The sequence below is a fragment of the Pochonia chlamydosporia genome, chromosome 5 (assembly GCF_001653235.2).
Source record: "Pochonia chlamydosporia 170 chromosome 5, whole genome shotgun sequence".
NCBI lineage: Eukaryota > Fungi > Ascomycota > Sordariomycetes > Hypocreales > Clavicipitaceae > Pochonia > Pochonia chlamydosporia.
In genome coordinates, this window is record NC_035794.1 from 3647900 (window position 1) to 3668191 (window position 20292).

Consider the following 20292-nt stretch of genomic DNA (forward strand, 5'->3'; position numbering starts at 1 on the left):
GCGCCTTAAGCGCTTCAGCATACTCTGGATTATCATGTAAAAGTGCCACTATAGGCCATCCATTCGACGCCGACTCGGTATTGTCCGGCTCCGCCCCTGCATCTACAAGCCATCGTATTACATCTGCTAGCTCTCGGCGTCTCGCTTCTGTACTCTTGTCGCAGCACTCAATCTCGAAGTCATCTTCGCGATCGACGTCGCACGCATAGCTCAGCGCATTCTGGATCGCCTTTTGCGAATATATATGCCCTCTTGCCAGTGCCTTGATCGTCTCATAGTGCCAATTGTACGCTGCCTACGACAGAGCGCAATCGTAGTCCCAGTCGGTACTCCATCCCAGCATGTCCTCGACCATGTCGGCGTGTCCACACTCAGCAGCGACGGCGAGCCACCAGTTGCGACGAATTCCACCGTTACCGGGTCTTGGATCAGGGACATCCTCTGTAACCTCCCACATCCTCCTGACCAGCTCCATCATGTGCTTGTGGATAGCGCGGTACGGAGCCGCAGCCCGTCCTCCGCCATGATAGCCATACATCTGCGCCATATCCGCTCCAGCGCTCATAAAAAGCGCAGCAGCGGCTTCATTTCCGGCTTCAATAGCGAGATGAAGCCAGAGCGTCATCTCCCTCTCGTCTTCTGGGATAGCAGCGATAGTATTTCTTAGTTTCTCAAGATCTCCTTGTAGAATACCCTGCCAGATAGCTGGGTGGACTTGCTCCGGGTCTGCCCCAATGTAGAGGAAGCGACATTCCGTCTCCTCGTCCCAGCACTCCTCTTGGATAGCCCCAATAGGTAGAGGCCCTCGGTACATAACAGGCAAGTGGTGAAAGGCGACCTGCCGTTGGATAGTACCAGCGCGGAAAGGCAAGCGTCTGCTCGGCACCGGCGATCGGAAAACAAAAACACCTCTGCCGAGACGCCGCAGTAGCCGAGTCGACATTTTTTGTTTGCTAAGGCTCACGTTGGCAATTTCAGCGAACGAGCGAAAAGATAAAATTGAAATAGACGCGAATCAAAGTGCCGTCGCCAAGGCTGTGCAGGGAGCAAAGATCGCTACCAAGAGTTAGCAAATGGCCCCGTAACAATTACTCAATAAAGCCCAAATTACAACCACAAAAAAAAAAAGAAAGGAAAGGAGCGAAAAACTTTCCTTGGTTCTCCGATGGATGCTTCAGCAAGTGGAGATACCTTCAACGTCAATTAACTTTGAGGCTTGGCAGGCAGGGTACCCGTGCAGCCTTAGGCGCTAACACGACCTGATGTGTTAAAACGACCTTGGCGGGAAGCTTAAACTAACCCCCAGTGAAAGCAAGTAATAATTTTACAAATTGTAGCTCGTTTTCATGATTTTGAGTTGTTCTGTAGTGTAAATGGAATTATATTTCTCTAGGCTAGAAGACCTGCAGCAAACTCGTGCATAGTCACTTGACAAGTAGCCTACGCTGCTACGGGACCGCAGAACCAGTGGCTCGATGACCTGCGCCTTTGGGGTCAAGATTTGCATCAGCAGGGTTATGTCTCCCGTCCCGCTCTCAACCTGATCCTTAACCGACCCAATCCCAGCGCTGAGCTGGGACCGGAAGACAACAGGAGACTGGTGCTGAACAACGCCATGAATCGCTAGAAGTTGAGCCCTATCACTGGAACTTTAGAGTCGAAAATGGTCGCATTGTATTTGACACGGACAAGAATCCGCCTCGAACAAAGGACGAGCTGTAAAAAGAGTAGAATAGAAAAGGACAGGTCGATAGAAGAGAAACTTTAAATGGCTCAACATGTAAGGAGCTTAGTTTGTTTGGCGCGCAACTCCCAGACCCCGGTTTCTTTGATCCAAATTCAGCTTGATCGCTCCCTCACAGCACGGATTGCCAATTCATCCAACTCCAACCAATCCTTGCTGTGAAAGTTTCCAATCGATCCAATCTGGGGGTCGAGTTGGTCGAGTTGGTTGGAAGGACACCCTGGCCCGCAGGGTGCCCTTTCACAGCATTTCGACGACTATGATAACCGCACCAGCACTGAGGGTTACTTGGAGAGGTGCTTAGCGTATCATCCCAAGTTATAAATACTTGTTTGTGGCCTGAACAACAAAAGCAGCAGGGCCGACCAGCATTGCCATTGCGGTTGATGTCCCCGGTAATCTTTATAGTAGCCGCTTTGTTGCAAGATGAACAGGTTGGAAGCACACGAAGGGGAAACCCCCCATTTATTGTAAGAGCCAACGGAAATCGGAAACAAGATAGTAATGAAGTACCGAGGCCGTATGTGCCTGCAATGACGAGTTGGGAACGAGTTTGGCTCCCAATACTGATTCATAATGATACTGTTGGATACGTGTAAATGCAATTTGACGAAACATATACGGCCTAGCCGGTTCAAACACAAAGAAATCTGCCTTGCCGGTGTACAATGATTGTGGCAGTGGACTTGCACGACCCCGGATATAACCGCATACATGTTTTCGGTCTTTGCATGCAAGCTATATCGATACCACGACACGGATACACAGTGGGAACTCAATCAGCCTCGGCATGAACATAGCCTGCAATAGTATGACCGAAGCCCTGCCCCATGGGCCATCCGGTGGGTGGGTTAAAAAGTTCCAGTCAACTGCTGTATTCTGGCCCGCAAGCCTGATTGGCTGGCACAATACTTGGCAAGACATGCTTCTGGAGTGAACCGAGAAGGTAACTTACAGTTCGGGTTACCCCTACTGCGGTCTGTCCCCTGGGGCACACCGGCTATCCTAAGGTTCTCGGAGACTCCCTACCCAAGGGAGCATAATGTGGGCTAAGAGGGAAACCGAACGTTATGGCCAATTCCCATTTTTCTAATCTCTAAGGATTAGTTACATATAAGACCCTTCGGTGTGTTCCCTGCTTAGAACCCTCAATTCATGCAACATATACCTAGCCTTAGTTTACTATTTTGGATCTGGTATTCCAGTCACAGATTAGGCTGCACTTAGGGACAGCATGTTAAATAAACTTGCTAAGTAGCATTATGCGCGCTTATATACAAGATTAGCATAGTATACTAGGGGATATAAACTAATAGCCTTAGTTGTGCAGCTAAATAAGTAGCATATATTATGCGTAAGATCTTTAATAATATTAGCAATATTCTAGAATAGCAATAGAATAGACTTTACATAGATCTGCTAGAAAATCTTATTATGCACAATATAATAGTAATATAAGCGTGTAGTTCTCTAAAATATAGCGTATACCTGTAGAAAGAAATCCTAGCTCTACACTTTAGTTACCCTATAGTTAATAGTGCTAGGTGTTACAAACCAACTAGGACTCAAAGAGATAGGGAAGCTACAGCTGCAAGGCAGCCCAGTAGGGGCAGACAACTAGGCGCTTAAGGAACCATTAGTAGAGGTATCACGTGATTAGGCGCGTGACAGATAGAAGCACTAGAATTACCTTAGTAATCTAAGTGAGTTAGAATGCTAGAAGTATTAGGCGCTCTAGAGCGCTCTAAGGGATTAATAAAGAGATAAAATAAATATATAACGTAAATGCATAGCGAGTGCGCCAACATAGCGAGTGCGCCACCTAAAAACCCCATACAAAGGGGGGTTTTTATATCCCTGCAAAAAAACCGCATTTATATTTAGAAATAGCTATAAATTTCACATAGAGTATTTAACTACTAAAAACACCTAATTCTAGATTTTCCAAGCCCTTATTAGGCCCCTAAGTGTGAGCAATTCCGCCCACATACTATATAATGTAAATTAATGTAATATTATAAATATTATAGCTTGTAGTTTTATGTTATTGTAAAATTAATTTAGCAGCAAGTTGCGGAGCTTAGCTAATGTGCCACCGTATTAGCTTCCTGCCTGGGCCAAAATAAAGTACTGGGACCCATGGCAACATCCACAGACTCAACTTATCACTTTCGCACCGCGGCGAATCATCCAAGCTCTAAATTTAGTTGTAGACAATGGATCACAAACAAGGAGAAACTTACAAGGCTAGTACACTATGCAAGAGCACAAACGAGCTTTGAAAGTCAATATCAATAGCACAGACAATGCTCACAGACCCAAGTTTGCGGGTGTATGGGGAGATAGGGCTCAAGTCTGGGGAAGTCAGTTGCTCTGCGTTCGACAAACGGAAGGAGCGAGCAACCAACAACTTGCTCAATCTCCGACATAGAAAGCTCATGCAACACATGCAACATTGAATCTGCATCATTGATGACTCGCCCACGCCCGTGGAAATCGTCTAAATGTGGAGTTTAAATGCAAGAAAGTACTTTCGCCATGGTCTCCTTGCTGTCGTCTCACCTTGACCGATGGAACTGAGGTACCACCGTAGTGAGCGTTCACAGTGGGGAGGGGAAGGCATACAAACACGTTCAGGGTATCGTATACCGCATTATATAAGGTATAATAAGGTGTTTTGGTGTATACATAGATGTTCTAAATAGTGCTTTTTTAGACTGTAAAAAGCTAGCTGGTTCTGAGTGTCTGGTGGTCGCTTGAGCCTTGGTAAGGGTCTGGCACGGGAAGTTTTGTATGTAGAAAAAGGTCTACATTGACGATAACAAGCGAGGGACATTCATGCAGAACAAATGAAGCCACCATTGGAACACGATATCTAACCACTCATTTTTATTTAAAGGCAACCTTATATCATCGCCGATGTTTTCTACTTGTACTAAACGACTTGTACGGTGCATTTCACCACCACGCCATGCAAAAAGAATGCGGCAGTCCCGACTAGCAACAACAAACTCACCTTTTCCGCTAAACCTACTTGGCCATTCTCTCATGTAAAACATTTCAGAGCTCACACAAAACTCTCTCTTACCATGCATAAGTGCCTTCACACACACTAATTTTGTGTCATTCAGTGAGCGATGGGCATCCAATGTCGCCTGCAACAACATGACACGACAAACGAAACGCACGACAATCACGATGGACCTTCCCGGTCCTTCCTCATGTCATTGAGCTTCCTTTTCCCCGTTGGCGCCCGTAGAACGATCCCTCTTCTCAGAGTTGGCTTCACTGTCCACATTGGAACCATCTTCATCCTCGCCACTAGCATTGCCACTCTTAAAATAATGGCCAAAGGTGCGAGTCTCCAGATCAGTCTGATGATTGGTCCTCTTTCTCGCCTGTCGCCGGAAGTAGACTCGCTTAGCCCACTTCCAGGCTTCAATGCCCAAGAAGAAGAGGACGGCTTCGACAAAAACAATGCCCCATTCCCAGCTGATGCTGGCGTGCTTAAACACAACCGTGTTCAGACCAGGGATGTAAATAATTGGGAACATGGTGACAAAGCCTGCGACAATAGCCCAGAAGAGGAACTTGTTGCGCCAGACATCGATGATCCATTGCGTAAAGTAGCGCTTGCTCTTGGGCTGCATGCGGAAGAAGGATCGGCGCATGTTGACCATTTCCCACGCCAGGAAGAGAGCAAACCAGGTGAGGCATGCGAATGTCGTGGCACGAGCGCGGAATACAACCTTACACTCCTCAGAGTACTCGTTGTTGCAGTTGTCACCGAGGTCAGCAGCGCCGTTGCCAAAACCATATAAGACGAGGACGAAGGACGCCAGGCAGAGGCCTGACATCCAGAGGCCGTAGACCACCATGTCAACCAAAAGTTCCGGGGTAAAGACACCTTGCTTCAACTGAAGTCGTGTTGTTAGTAAATGTAACTCCTGTTTGAGATGATTCATAGGATGACTTACGTTCTGAGGTGGTCGTTGCATGATATCCGGAGCAGCAATCTCAAACCCGAGACCCATATCAGGCATACCAGAGGTAATCATGATAATCCAAAGAATTTCCACAGGAGCCAGAGGGAACACGGAAATGCCGCGCTTGTCCTTAAAGACGAGACCAATCAAAAGAGTACAGGCCTGGGCGATGTTTTCCGCCAAGACGTGAAGAATGAATTTTTGGATGTTGTCAAACATACGACGGCCTTCTTCAACGGCGTTGAGAATAGAAGCAAAATTGTCATCCGTAAGCACAATATCGGAAGCCTCTTTGGCGACATCGGATCCAGCTTGTCCCATAGCAATGCCAACGTCAGCGCGCTTCAAGCTAGGCGAGTCGTTGACACCGTCACCCGTCATGGCGACAAAGCACTTTCGACGATGGAGAGCTTCAATCATGCGAACTTTGGTCTGAGGGGCGCATCGGGCGACGACAAGGGGGAGCAGAGGAAGCTCGTCAATTTCCTGGTCAGTTAGTTTGTCGAAATCTGATGCAGCCATTACCATGGTCTTGGCCACATCAGCGGCAATCTCATTCATCCTGGTTGGTAGGATTCCAACCTCCAAGGCAATAGCACGGGCGGTCTCTGGATGGTCACCAGTCAACATATGAACGCTGACACCGGCTTCATGGCACTTCCGCACGGACGGCGCGGATTCGGGACGAGGGGGGTCATAGAGGCCAATGAGACCGCGAAAGACTAAATCCTGTTCGAAATCGCCACGCTCCAACTCGGCCTCGTTCTCCTTGACATGGGGAATATCCGTTCGGCTAGCCAGGGCAAGCACACGAAGGCCGAGGCGAGCCATGGCCTCCATGTTCTTGAGCACATCTTCCTGAATATCCTCAGTCAGATCTTGGATTTCGTCACCCACAGCATATTGAGGGCAGGAGTGAAGGAGGCGCTCAACAGCACCCTTGGTGAAGAGCCACTGCTTCTTGGTTTCCTTGTTTTCGAAAATGACAGACATCTTTTTCACATCAGAATCAAAAGGGAACTCGGCAACCTGCTGCCATTGGGCGTTTTCACCGGCGGATAGGCGGAGACGATTCCAGTTGAATCGTGACGCGAACACTTGGATGGCGATCTCGGTTGGGTCACCTCGTCCATGCCACTCATCATCCACCTTGTGTACGGAGGCAAGGTTGGCAAGCGAGGCAATGTTAAGATACTCCCTGAGCGTGGCATCCGAGGTAGCAGCATCAGCACCATCAATAGGCTCACCATCGGCATCGTCGCCGCGGAAATTGATATCCTTGGGTTGGGCAGTCTTGAGGCCGAGTTGACCAACCGTTGGGTTGAAGGGCTCGCTGGTAGTCCCGACGGAGTATGTACCACGCCCTGGAACCCAGGCTTTTTTGACAATCATGTTACCCTGGGTAAGGGTACCAGTCTTGTCGGAGCAGATATCTAAGGGCAAGTTAAGCGATTGACAGGGTATAAGGGGGTGCGACGCTTACTAGAAACTGCACCGAGAGCTTCAAGACTCTTCAAGTTGCGAACAATGACGTGACGCTGGACCATGCGCTTCGTACCTGCGGCCATGGTGATGGTAAGAACGACAATAAGCGACGCAGGAATCATGGACAGGCCTGTAGCAACTGCATAAATGATAACCTCTTGTTTGGTGTCAAATTTGTTGGCGCCAAGGACAATGATGGCGCATACAATAGCCGTGCCTAGCAGGAGCAGGGCGAGCTTGGATAGTTTCTTTTGAAGAGGGGTGCCAACATTCACACCGAGGAAGCGGCCAACAGCGTCTGAAAATGTGAGAGACCACGCTTGAAGCCAGCGGCCGAAGCTAGTAGTGCCATCATCTCGACGCTTGGGCTCACGTCGTCGCGAGCTTTTGCCACGGAGCGCAGCAGCAATCTGACCGATTTCAGTATAAAGCCCAGTAGCAAATACTACGCCTCGTGCTCGGCCTTTGGTGACAGTGGAAGAGCTGTAAGCAACATTGAGACGGTCGCCTGGTCCAGTATCATCTGCATATGTCGGAACAGGTTCCTTTCGAACGGGGAGAGATTCCCCGGTCAGCAGCGCTTCGTTGGTCTCAAAGTTGACTGCTTCGACCAGACGGATATCAGCAGGAATTGTGTCTCCGGTCTTGAGCTCAACCATGTCACCAGGGACGATTTCTGCCGTGACAACAGTCTCATTGTTGCCATTTCGAATCGCTTGTGCAGTAGGAGAGCTGAGGGATCGAAGGGAATCCATGGTTTTGGCAGCCTTGAACTCTTGAAAGAAACCGACAACGATGTTGAGAATAATAACAGCACTAATGACACCACCTTCGATCCAGGACTGAATGCCAAAAGAGGCGCCCATAGCCAGAATAAGCACAAGTGTCAGGGCATTCGCGATTTGTCCAATGAAGATCTTGAGCGGCTGGACACCCTCTTGCTCGCCAAATTCGTTGCGGCCATACTCTTCCAGCCGTTTCTTGGCCTCATCGGTGCTAAGACCAACTTCAACGTTGGCCTGGAGCTGATCAACAACATCGTCGATCTTCAATGCGTGTGCAGGAGCAGTCATGGGCTTGTTTGCCTGCCCACTGACATGCGCCTGCACCTCATCACCTTCTTTGCCGGCCATTACTGCCGTTCGCAAATCAGATAACAGGCGTTGTGTATTTTCCTTATCACACGGATTCCGTTGTTGTTTATAAACGTAGTTGTATAAAGACTCCGCTTGGGCACGTAGGATGAGTTGTTGAATCAACCAGCAAGGTGCTTCGGATACCCCAAAGAGCTCCGAGTTACGACGACCAAAATGAGTGGCACACGGAATGAAGTTGAGAAGCCAAAGGTTGAGGGAGCAGAGAGCTTTTTAGGTTGTCCGGGGAGGCGTCATGGTGGGTAGGCAGATAGAGCACATTGGCGAATTGACGATGAGAAGAAATATGAATGCCAATGTCAATACTGGGATACCCAGGCAATAAGCCCCATCCTCGATTTCATCACGCCGCAAGTTTCCATGGTGAGATGGGGACTTTCATTGTTAGTTACAGGATAGTGCCAATTCGCCAGTCTTGGCAGCTGGGCCATGGTGATGGTGAGGTATGGAGTCAATACAGTGCCGCACAGTCTGAGAAGTTGATGGCGTGTATGTGGATGCATAAAACTCCATCTGCACCAAGATGGGGTCACTGCCGTTTTTCTCGTAGGGAAGTCTTGTTGGAATGGATAAAGCAGTTTGTTCGAGGCCATTAGCATGAAAGGGGATATTGTCGTTGTTTTGTTATTATGTTGTTGAGGTACTTGTCCTCACCTGTTGGAGTTGTCTTGAGATGTCTTGCATTCGGCATCTGAGATACCTGAGACCAAGTCAGACAATCGGACCAGATTGCATGGTCGTCCCACTTGTGTCGCAGCATGTTGGCCAATGGCGGGAATACTATGACTGGCATCGAGGCTAGGGCTGTATCGTGATGATAGCGAACGGACATCTCCAGCTTCACCTGTCAAGCAAGGCTGACATTTCACACAGCCGAATTGCTACCAAAAAACAAACGCAATTCTGAGCTTAGGGAGTTGATCCTCGTGGGTCATACACACGGCGCTCTTTTAGCAGTCTGTTACGCAGGTTAGCACTATAGAATACTTCATAGAGCTGCCTGCTCAAGTTGTCTGGAGAGTCAACCGGGCCTCAGGGCTGCCTACAATACGAGCGGACAATCCACAATTTCAAATCTGCACAACGAAGGCGTAGTGAAGACTGCAAGATTCTTCAGATGCCGACGATAGCAAGATGATCCAGTCCGTGAGAGACTATATCAGTTTGTACGACGGTGATTCGCAATAACTCGCACTTTGCCCGAATGGTGAGACCCATTGCATCTGCCATTCGCGTCGACCGTCAAACCAGGCAACTTCCGCTTCACAAAACAAGCCTCGCAAGATGACAACCACAGCAGGTTTGCAGACACTGTGTACCGGGACGGGTTGCACACACGTATCCAACCGCCATGTCTCGTACAGGCTTGGCGGACCATGGATTAACGAATAAGCATACCAAGGCGGTCGAGATTTTTCGCCACGATGTTCGGCGCCAAGCGATAAGGTTGGAAGATTACTGACGGTTAAGACCGTGGAGGCGAGAATTCTGGTGCTTATGGGCCAACATGATGCGGGTCCAGCAACCAAAGTTTGGTCAAGGTGGGAATTGGGGCTTGGCTTGCATTGGCTTTGCTTTCGTCCTCAACTGTTGGCTGTTGTGGAATGTAATCATTGTCAAGTGTGCCCTGCCAACTCCGACATCGACCAGCCAAGGCCAGTCTTGTGTCAGTGTCAACGGGGGTGGACCACACTAACTTGGCTTGCCGTTGCAAATTGAGGTCTTCGTCGAAGCCCGAGAGAAGCAGCCCAGCTCAATCTGGCAAAGTAGGAGCCAAGCGTCGTCACCGACAGAAACCATCCGTCTCCGTCATAACTGACCGTAGTGCAATTGCATCATCACATGCAGCATCTCCATATCTCAGTACCGATTGGATTGTCGCTAGTTACCGCTTCATCAAACCCATCATGGCACAGACATTCTGCCTTCGGCATACGGAGTATGGGGAAGGAAATATTCTGTCGCATCTTTCTCCACTGCACGTGCGCGAGTCAGCATTGCCGATGCTCCAGGCGGTCATTGCCTGTCCCTGCCACAGTAATAACTCGATAACAAGTGGCGGTAATTGACGGTTCGTTATGACGCGTGCGGAGGTGTTTTTGAGACAGCGGGGTGTATGAGCGTGTAAATAGTGCAAGACGTATACAGTCTGTGGCTAAAGTATTTGCCTACCTAGTATATACTAAACATTAATATATCATAGTATCTATTGGTATTCAATGCGAGAGAGAGACCGCAAGAGAGAGAAAATGAGAGAAAAGCAGGGCAAGAAAGGAAAAGACAGGGAGGGGATGCAATTCAATAATAGAGATGGAGAGAGACAGAGACAGAAGGAGCACGAAATGCCAAAGTTGAATCATATGACTCCATAGAGAACTTGACCATCAAACGAGGGAGGAGGACTCAAGTCACTGGTGATTCTAGAGCAACGTCTATCACCCGCCTTCCTAAGTTGAAACTGTTGGCAGCTGGCGAGTCTCTCTCTTCTAAAGTTCTGTCAGACTTTGCCAGCTGCCAACATTCACGAAACATTGATCTCTTCGCCGACAACACCAAGGGTACCCTGAGTCCCTACACGCTCGTTACTACATTACTATTGCCCTCGGGAAACTCATATTCTCATTACTTACGTACTATTCTCGAATCTTATGCTCCAACATGTCCGACATTCTCCGTATCTTCGCAACCGTTCGACACGACCTGCATGTGGCTGCCCAAGTCATGGTTGGCTATCTTGTGGCAGTTCTGGTAGCGGTCCTATGGTATGGCTTCCACCACGTGCAATTAGTCTTTGGGAATCCATTGGGCTAATCAATTGTCGGGGCAGCCTGTTCTTTGCCAACACGCTGTATCGCCTATAGGGTCGGCGCCGACGTCGACAGGAATGGTTGCATGCACAAACGCGAGCCACAAGTCTCCTGGTCGCTCGACGTAACCTTCGAGAATCGGTGCGGCGTATTGCTATTGACAGATCCGTTGGCCGGCGCAGTGTTTATGCTCGCACATTTGGTGAATTGACGGGTGGGAGTTGGTGAGTCAAAGCCCCCGATGGTCCATATTGCCCTCCTGACTGATAACTAATCATGGGATCTGTCTCCGAATACAAAGCAAGCTATGTCGCAAACCTCTTGTGCTTGAATCTCACTACGGAGATCGAAACAGTCTATGGCGCCGGGCTATGCAAAGAATATCGCCGTTCCAATTATCCGATCGTCACACAGATACGGGGTCTTTTGACAAAGAGCAATCGGCAGTAGCTGATCTTGTAGCCATGAATTACGACTGTGAAGTATCACAACTACTTGTGTGTGGACACTTCTTACATTCTAAATGCTTAGCCAAGTGGTGGTTGGGGCATGAAACGTGGTGTCCTGTCTGTGGAAGGGTATACTGGGAACCGTACGATCCTGACACCGAGACAAGTACCCAAATGACTGATCAAGATGGCAGCGAGTTTGACCAGCAGTCTGTCATTGAGTCGCTACCGGCATCATTGTGTCAAGTCTGAAATCGGGCGGTGAACCATCCCGCGCCTGCATTTTAAGTTGGACATCTGCCGTAAAGCGCTAGGTTGTAAAGCATCGTCTTAGCCCACAAGCATCATCTCAGCGATAGAAAAATACGAAAAGATGAGCGCTATTCCACAAGTCCGGAGCAGAATGCGAGAAGTTCGCTCCCCCAGATGAAATTTGCCCATTTTGGTGAAATTCGGATGCAATTCCGGCTCTCAATTCGTCAACCGGTTCCCTGGTTCAAATACGCGCCAACCATGGTGCGGGTGTCACTCAGAAAAAGTGGATCTATGACGGGTGGCTCGTGCCAGAAATCATCGATGACTGCCGATCATCACCCATGACTTCATCAAAACGCCCCCGTTGCAATCGAGGAATCTTGCCAACGATCGGGCAGACGTTTTCGCCCGCACGACCACTCCGTATTGTGTTCAGTAACAAATGGCGTTACCAGGAGCTGCAGGTCTCACCCAGCGCTCTTTGGGAAGGATATGACGCGCGCGTGACTTGCCTGGTTGTTTTTTCGGAGCTTCAACTCCGGCTGGATCTCGTAATATCATTGGCTGCTCCTGCTCCTGCTTGGACTTATTCTTGTTGAGATGAGCTTCGGAAAGGAACCCTCCCTTCGTCTCGTGGTCGAACTTCTCGAATACACCAATGGAAGCGATGGAATGTGAGATTTAGCTGTTCAGCATCCAAAGCTGCCGCCTCTTCGCATCGTATGAAACTGCCGCTGCCGTTCCGCGGTTAGGTGGCCGATTCTGGTGCATGCGACTTATCAGAGCCTTGAGCATATCGCATCAGGTAACTCGAAGAAGCGCCTATCCCGCTCCGCAAGTACCTATCCTCACAGCTTTGGGCTCGGGTATCACGACAATGCCGGTCAAGAGAAAGCGCAACGAGCCGCATACGACACGACCTCGACCAGAGCCTCCGAGACGCAGGAGCAACAGACGAGGTAAGGAAGGAAATGGCGGGATATCTAGGGGCGTCGAAGGCAGCGGTGGGCGCATTGCCGGACTGAGTTCTACAGAGGATGTGGAGCGGGCAATGCACACTCTATCCGAAATGGAACATAAGCTTTTGGGCGAAGCAAAAAGACAACGGCAAGCAATCGAGGCGTCCGACTTGGTCGCTCCCGCTGCCCAAGACGACACATACGGCTTTCAGGACGCGACGAACGGGTCCATCAAGTGCATCAACACAAAATCCTCACCGAATACACCCACGGCACAGATCACCGACGATTTAGACGAAGATATCTCGCCAGAAACCGAGGTAGGTGAGAGAGGAGCCAAACGCCCACCAGCTGTAAATAGTGACCGGATGCCTTTGCCGTGGACAGGGCGACTTGGATACGTAAGTATAGCCACTTCTACACCAAAGTAGGAGCTGGTCGCGTAATCTCTCTCTCAATAATACAAGTTGCTTGTCAACGACTAACAACCGTGATAGGCGTGCCTCAACACGTACTTGCGGACAGCAAATCCACCGGTATTCTCTTCCAGAACTTGTCGAATAAGCTCAATCCTTGAACACAGACACCCTCTCCGGGATCCTTCACAGCCCGAGCACCCAACTAAAAACCGACCTGACAAGAACGAGCCAGCTGACGTGGAACGTGGGCTGGAATATGTCAAAGGGATCGGGCTGAAAAACGCCAAAGACATTGGTAAAATGATAAAATGGAATGACAAGTACGGAATTAAGTTTATGAGGCTAAGTAGCGAGATGTTCCCCTTTGCAAGTCACGCAGAGCATGGCTACAGCTTAGCTTACGCATCTGAGGTCCTGGCAGCTGCTGGTCGGTTGGCATCTGAGTTAGGACATCGACTTACCACTCACCCTGGTCAATTCACACAGATTGGCAGCCCGAGAAAGGAAGTAGTGGCTGCTTCTGTTCGCGATTTGGAGTATCATCATGAAATGCTCTCACTGCTCTCCCTGTCCGAACAACTCGACAGAGATGCAGTAATGATTCTACACATGGGAGGCACTTATGGTGACAAACTTGCAACTTTGGACCGGTTCCGCGAGAATTACGCGAAACTTTCAACTGGAGTAAAGAAACGACTAGTGTTGGAGAACGACGATGTGTCATGGAGCGTACATGACCTGTTGCCGATTTGCGAGGAGTTGAATATTCCTCTCGTGCTCGATTTTCACCACCACAACATCATATTCGACCCAAGCGTCAGAGAAGGGACGCTAGATATCATCGGTTTGTTTGACCGCATCAAAGCAACGTGGACGAAAAAGAAGATTACGCAGAAGATGCATTACAGCGAACCAGTCGCGTCTGCTGTAACACCTCGTGATCGCCGCAAACATTCTGCTCGTGTCAAGATGATGCCACCTTGTGTGCCAGACATGGACCTGATGATCGAAGCCAAGGATAAGGAGCAGGCCGTGTTTGAGCTCATGCGCACATATAAACTTCCAGGGTGGGATTTATTTAATGACATCGTCCCTCATGAACGACTAGATGAGCCGACAAAGGCGCCCCCAAAGAAGGCTAAGAAGGACGCAAAAGGGAGGCCACAAGTTAATGGTGACGCAGGCGAAGAGCCCGAGACAAGTGCCGACCAACTGAACATGGGCGGGCCAGAGAGAAGGGTATATTGGCCGGAGGGTATGGAAGAATGGCTGAAGCCAAAGAAGAGGGAAGGCAAATCTGGGATAAAGATTGCTGCTGAGGAGTAAGTCATTGGTTGGCGCGTACTGGTTTTAAGGCGTTCATGGAGACTATGGGTAATCGGCTGGTAGGCAAAATTTGGGCTGCAGAATACGCGAGGTTTTTGTTGGATAAACTTGTACCATGCTCCATCACACACTGTAGAAATTGTACTAATTGGAATGCTATGGATGCCGAAATAACGGAGGGGCTGCTTGGTATGTTTGTTGCTAGCATGGGTTACCCTGAATGAAATTTGTGAAATTGAGCATGCTCAAGTGCTGAGGCGATAAATGAGGCGTTGGGACCGTTTTCTTGAAAAAGACCATACATTTCTTTGCCATGAACGGATAAATCGCTGTTTGGGATGAATTGTGAATTGTCTCTGTGGTATTGGTCAAGGGCGATGGGAACATTGAAGAGTCAAGACCTTGAGATGGTGCATGGTTTTCTCTGCCACTTGAATTGGCGCCACTGCCGTGGTCTCAGGGTTGGCAGGTCCCCACACTTAAAATTTAGACGGGAAGGAACTCAGGAACATAAGAGCCAGGCGTTTCTACCAAATCAACTTCAATCCAGCCATCAAGCGACTCTATTTCTCATTATTTGATCATCAGACCGAGTCTGTAAAAGCAATAGGAGGCTTGTACTAGCAATACGACTCACGCCACCAAGCAGCTGCAACATGGCATCTGAAGACTTCGCTGCTAAAACAGCTGCCTTTTTGCAGTGGTTCAAAGCTCTGCCAGGAGCCACGTTTTCTGACTCAATTGAGATTGTTGACCTGCGGTCCCGCGATGCAGGCCGTGGAATAAGTTTGTTCCTGATGATGATGACGGCTGTTTGACAGACGAGACTAATCTGGGAGACGCAGTTGCTGTTCGCGATATCCCGGCTGATACAACTCTCTTCACCATACCCCGGAGTGCAATCATCAACTCCGAAACCTCTTCGTTGAGCCAGAAGCTGCCGATTTTGTTTGAGAGCCATGGAGACGAAGATGATGAGCAGGCACTCGATTCCTGGAGCGCGTTGATCCTCATCATGATGTACGAGTTCTTCTTGGGTGACCAGTCAAAATGGAAGCCTTACATGGATGTACTGCCACAGACTTTCGACACGCCCATGTTTTGGTCTGCAGATGAGCTATCGTACCTTCAAGCTAGTGCTACTGTGAACAAAATCGGCAAGGTCGACGCCGAAGAAATGTTTCGCACACGGTTGTTACCTGCTATTCGCAGCAACCCGTCCGTCTTTCTATCAAGCGATGGCTGTAGCGACCAAGATTTGATTACGCTAGCGCATCGTATGGGTAGCACCATTATGGCTTACGCATTTGATTTGGAGAATGAAGATGCCGATATTGATGGCGAGTCAGATGGCTGGGTGGAGGATCGAGACGGAAAGTCAATGATGGGCATGGTTGCAATGGCGGATATTTTGAACGCGGATGCCGAATTCAACGTATTGTACAACTCTGTCCGCGTTGATGATGGCCAGATTGCTAATCACGAATAGGCACATGTCAACCATGGAGAGGACGACCTTTCCGTCACTTCGCTGCGTGATATCAAGGCAGGGGAGGAGATCCTCAACTATTATGGCCCGCATCCCAACTCCGAACTGCTTCGAAGGTATGGTTACATCACAGAGAAACATTCAAGATATGATGTGGTGGAAGTGCCCTGGGAAACAGTACAAAATTCCCTCATATCTCAGCTTGGTGTGCCACACGAAGTCATGGACAAGGCGGTAAGCTGGTTAGATCAAAGCTCACCGGTTAGGACACTGCAGCTGACGAGTGTGGTAGATGAAAATGATAGATGAAGACGACTTGGAAGATGTCTTTGTGTTAGAACGGGAATCCGGCGAGCCAAATGCGGATGGAACATTCTCAAGCCCTGCTGTTGTGGACGGGATACCGACAGACTTGAAAGAGCAGCTAAAAACGACAGTCAAACTGCTACAGAAAGTGAATGGCGATTTGCTTTCGGATAAAAGAAAAAGAGATGATATCTTACAGGCTACAATGATCGCAGCGCTTCAGGCCATCGCGTCGCGATACCCAACAACAGTTGCCCAAGATGAGCTTCTGTTGTCAGGACAAAATCTCACCCGACGGCAAAGAATGGCTATTCACGTCAGGATTGGGGAGAAAAAGCTTCTACAGGAGGCATGTGATCAATTCTCGGGGAGGGCTGCCCAAGATGCGCCTGACATGGACTCTGCGGCAACCAAAAAGGCAAAACGATCCGAATAGCGCATCCGTCAACGAATGATAACCACATAGCTGAGAAAATAGAGCGCCATTCACGTTTTCCTAAAAATTTTCACGAATCGTAACTATTGCTTACCGAGAACGATCGTCATTCACTGCCTTGGATCGCGGCGTCAGAAGTAATGGCGAAACCGGGCTGTAGGCTTCGGTTTGTGCATGTCTAAAGCGAAGGAAGACATATGAGAGGAATGCGCGAGAAGTCTGACCAGACGACGGTGTGCGCGACCCAACCGATTCTACTGGGTTGCTGGAAGCCGAAAAAAAAGCCAGTCGCCAGAATAGGGATCATTTCTTTGGTGGACCAGCCCATGTGGTTTCGCTCGCTGCCTTTGCGTCATGTCTTAACCTTGGTGCATTGTCTGGATTGCAATTCCAAATCTGGTCTATTGTCGTTGGATTACAGCAATGTCCCCTGGTTTGAGTCCGCGCCATGCTTCTTACATTTCACTCCTCCCGCACGCGGGCGGCTACGAAGCCTGAGCGCATGTGTCGAACTCAGTCAACACGTCGTGTACGCCGTGACAAGTGATGTACAAGTAATATATGCGGCAAGTAGCTTGGATTTCCGGAGGCTGCTACGTCTACTCCATACACCTTCAGAAGGATCAGATCGCAGAGCCGAGCTCATTCGGAAGCATCTATGACGTTGGATCCGCCATGCCACATCCCTGGCCAGCTTGGTGCAACATCAACCATGCTTGCAAAATGTTGTTCCGGCCGGCGTGTAATTACGGCCGTTAGGGTAGACATATGCGGGTTTGCCTTGCCCGCGCATCTTCGGGAAAGCCATGCCCTGAGGACAGTTCCAATTTAACGGCCATCGAGGCCCTGGTTTTATTCTCTCATTCTGACAAGGTCGAGTGTCGTGCAATCGTTCCGGTAAGATAACTTCATTGGATGACAATGCAGAATGAGGCTGATATTATGACGGAACAAGGCAAGGCTAGCCTGGCTGTCTTGTCTTGAGGCAACTCATAACTAACTAAGCCCACCCACACAGTTGCTGGAGGCCATGTGTCATCCAGGGTCGAAATAGCCACGCCGTTTCCCCAAGAGACATGTTTGAGACTCAAATGCAGAACACTCTTCTTGAAAACATTCTTTTTAATACGCCAGCGCAATTAGACGAATATGACGTTATTTCCCTCGTCTCCATCTCAGCATTGGTGGATAAACTCGAGAAAACGCTTTGCACGCCCCAAGCTCGCGGCCTAGACCGACCTTCTTCGCAACACAACTTCATGGCAACAAAAGCCACAACGATAAAAATCGTCACCAACTCCGAAGAACTCCGCTCAAACTGATTGGTCGTTGCGAGACCTGTGACTGCGTTTGGGCATTACCCAACATCGGGTGCGGGTTGCTCGCCCCAGGAAGGTATTCAAGGCTATCTCATGGAGCACCCTCGGCAACACACTAACGAGTCATCAGTTGTGTGAAATTCGGTCCGTACAGAGCTACCTGGCCTTTGATATCGTATATCAGCCATGTTTTGATTCGAGGAGCCCAAACGACCTGGACATATCCATGTGGCAACCTTCTTTCTCCAAGCCCGACATATTCGGGTCCAGGGGCAATTGTGCATATGCACCTGCTGCTTGACGATTGATCGGTCAGAACTGACCTAGCGTATCAGCAACTACCGAAAAGCCAAGCTCACCAAGTGATTGGTTTGACCCAGCTTGTTCACCAAGTCGTCGAGAGACCATTTAGTTGCTCACGGGATGAAAGTATTATGTCGTCCCTGCGCCCCCACCCACGATAACCCCAGCCCCAATCTCGGTGACCTGCCCGCCTTGCTGGTGTTGAAGCTGGTGGTGTATGCTACAAGATGCAGGGAGGCATCCGAAGTCTTACCTTGGATCCTTGAAGACGACTTCGTCACAATAGATGAAAAAGGCACACAACATGAGGGCTTGGCCTCACCGATGCTGGTGGGTGTGTCGCCTTGGGCAGCTAAAACATCAATGAGAAAACATACCGAGAAGAGGCGTCACGATGTCAGTCATGGAGGCACGGACCCAAGAAGTGTTGATATCAGTTCTTCTATAAAAGGTGACGGAGTTTGGCATGGATGTCAACTATCTCGTGGTCTATCGCAAACCAATTCAAAGTCCTTCACCCAAGTCTGTCCGCACTTCAAAGCACCTCAACGCACTTCAAAAGAGCTCAAACTCATCGCAATGTCAAGCATGTATCAGGACCGTGTGAGTATATGGAAGCCAAGCCTTTGCAGAAAGGCATGTGTCTAGCTAACATGGCTATTAGTCTGGCTCGCGGGGCACCACATCGTCCGACAGAAAGCATAAACACCATAAAGGCACCGGCAAGCCTTCCAAGTCTAGGGCTTCCGAAAAGAGCAGCAGCGGACTTTCGTGGCCCACCAACGCGGAAGTGAGCTTTCTTTTCGTTGTGAACCAGTTGGAAATCCAGTTCGGCGAGGACGAGGACCCTTGCGGTTCAGGCATGCGAAGGGATGAATGGTTGAATGTGCTCCCCCCGGAGAATCCCATGTTCTACGTACCGGAGGGCCCGCATCATGTTAGCCAGGTTATGAGATTCAGGAACGGAGAAGTTACGGCTGCTGGTCCTGCTTACCGTTGGGTACGCCAGCAACAGTATGGTGAAGGCTGCATCACGATGGCGGCGGGTGGCAACGAATATGCACTATCCAAGTATAAGTCAGCCTCCGTTTTCTCCTGCAACCCGTCACTGCCCATTATTACCCTCGATGGCGATGCAAGGGTGAATACCGCCCCCGAATTTCACCCACTGCAATTCTATCATGTGGTGAACAGTGACACGGGCGTTTCTCAGGCAGCGTTCTCTGGGCATATTTTCCAACCTGCCGCTGCGCAGTCCGACCGTTCTCCCGTTCCAGCAAAGTTTGTGGCAGGCATAAACGCTAGCTGGATCGCAAGCTTAGTTCCTGACATTTGCCGCAAACGTTATGGGTCAGCGCAGTCCATCGGGCTTAGCGGCCAACTTGGCATCGTAATCGGTTTGATGGCATTCCATGCTAGAGACGGTCGTCGAACTATCAATGAGGTCTTCCTCGGACGTGAAGGACACGGAGGACTATGGAAGGGCTATCGCTGGCGAAGCAATTCCCTACCTATTGGTTGTATGTTTTTCTCCTTTAGAGCACGCTGACCGCGTATACACTAACACCATTTGCAGACCCGGATTCCGAGCTCGAAACTCCTCGCGGTTATCTTGTGCACATTTGTCTGGACCCTGAGAACCGAGTTGGCTCTACGGAAGAGACGCTCTCGATGCTCGAATGGAACAGCATCCTCGTTCAGGGGTAACCTGTAAAACAAGCTTGAGCCCCTCACCTGAATCACATCAACAGTCGTGGCGATATAGGATCGCCACTTAGATGACTTTTTGCTATTGCATCGCAGTTTCAGTTTTGCTATTAGGCTAGACGATTGTGTCAGGAACACACACAAGGTC

At 49.4% G+C, this 20292-nt stretch overlaps 6 protein-coding genes across 6 annotated transcripts; 4 read left to right on the forward strand and 2 right to left on the reverse strand.

The window, feature by feature from the left end:
• Nucleotides 1–295: 295 nt before the first annotated feature.
• Nucleotides 296–943, reverse strand: VFPPC_14035 (ankyrin repeats (3 copies) domain-containing protein; the record flags this gene model as incomplete). The annotated part of the gene is made up of 1 exon (XM_018291806.1): nucleotides 296–943. One exon carries the CDS (start codon nucleotides 941–943, stop codon nucleotides 296–298), a length of 648 nt encoding a protein of 215 aa, XP_018142582.1.
• Nucleotides 944–4968: 4025 nt separating this feature from the next.
• VFPPC_06403 (calcium-transporting ATPase 3) lies at nucleotides 4969–8348 on the reverse strand (the record flags this gene model as incomplete). Its single annotated transcript, XM_018285438.1, has 3 exons — nucleotides 4969–5661; nucleotides 5722–7163; nucleotides 7214–8348. The coding sequence occupies 3 exons, from the start codon at nucleotides 8346–8348 to the stop codon at nucleotides 4969–4971; spliced, it is 3270 nt and encodes a 1089-aa protein (XP_018142583.1).
• Nucleotides 8349–11027: 2679 nt separating this feature from the next.
• Nucleotides 11028–11877, forward strand: VFPPC_16324 (ring finger domain-containing protein; the record flags this gene model as incomplete). The annotated part of the gene is made up of 3 exons (XM_018294077.1): nucleotides 11028–11149; nucleotides 11231–11365; nucleotides 11478–11877. 3 exons carry the CDS (start codon nucleotides 11028–11030, stop codon nucleotides 11875–11877), a joined length of 657 nt encoding a protein of 218 aa, XP_018142584.1.
• Nucleotides 11878–12757: 880 nt separating this feature from the next.
• Nucleotides 12758–14584, forward strand: VFPPC_06404 (UV-damage endonuclease; the record flags this gene model as incomplete). Its single annotated transcript, XM_018285439.1, has 2 exons — nucleotides 12758–13159; nucleotides 13337–14584. The coding sequence occupies 2 exons, from the start codon at nucleotides 12758–12760 to the stop codon at nucleotides 14582–14584; spliced, it is 1650 nt and encodes a 549-aa protein (XP_018142585.1).
• A 656-nt stretch (nucleotides 14585–15240) lies between these two features.
• Nucleotides 15241–16815, forward strand: VFPPC_06405 (SET domain-containing protein; the record flags this gene model as incomplete). The annotated part of the gene is made up of 4 exons (XM_018285440.1): nucleotides 15241–15370; nucleotides 15430–16019; nucleotides 16074–16307; nucleotides 16366–16815. The coding sequence occupies 4 exons, from the start codon at nucleotides 15241–15243 to the stop codon at nucleotides 16813–16815; spliced, it is 1404 nt and encodes a 467-aa protein (XP_018142586.1).
• A 2201-nt stretch (nucleotides 16816–19016) lies between these two features.
• On the forward strand, nucleotides 19017–20144 carry VFPPC_14036 (hypothetical protein; the record flags this gene model as incomplete). The annotated part of the gene is made up of 3 exons (XM_018291807.1): nucleotides 19017–19040; nucleotides 19102–19957; nucleotides 20014–20144. 3 exons carry the CDS (start codon nucleotides 19017–19019, stop codon nucleotides 20142–20144), a joined length of 1011 nt encoding a protein of 336 aa, XP_018142587.1.
• Nucleotides 20145–20292: the final 148 nt, after the last annotated feature.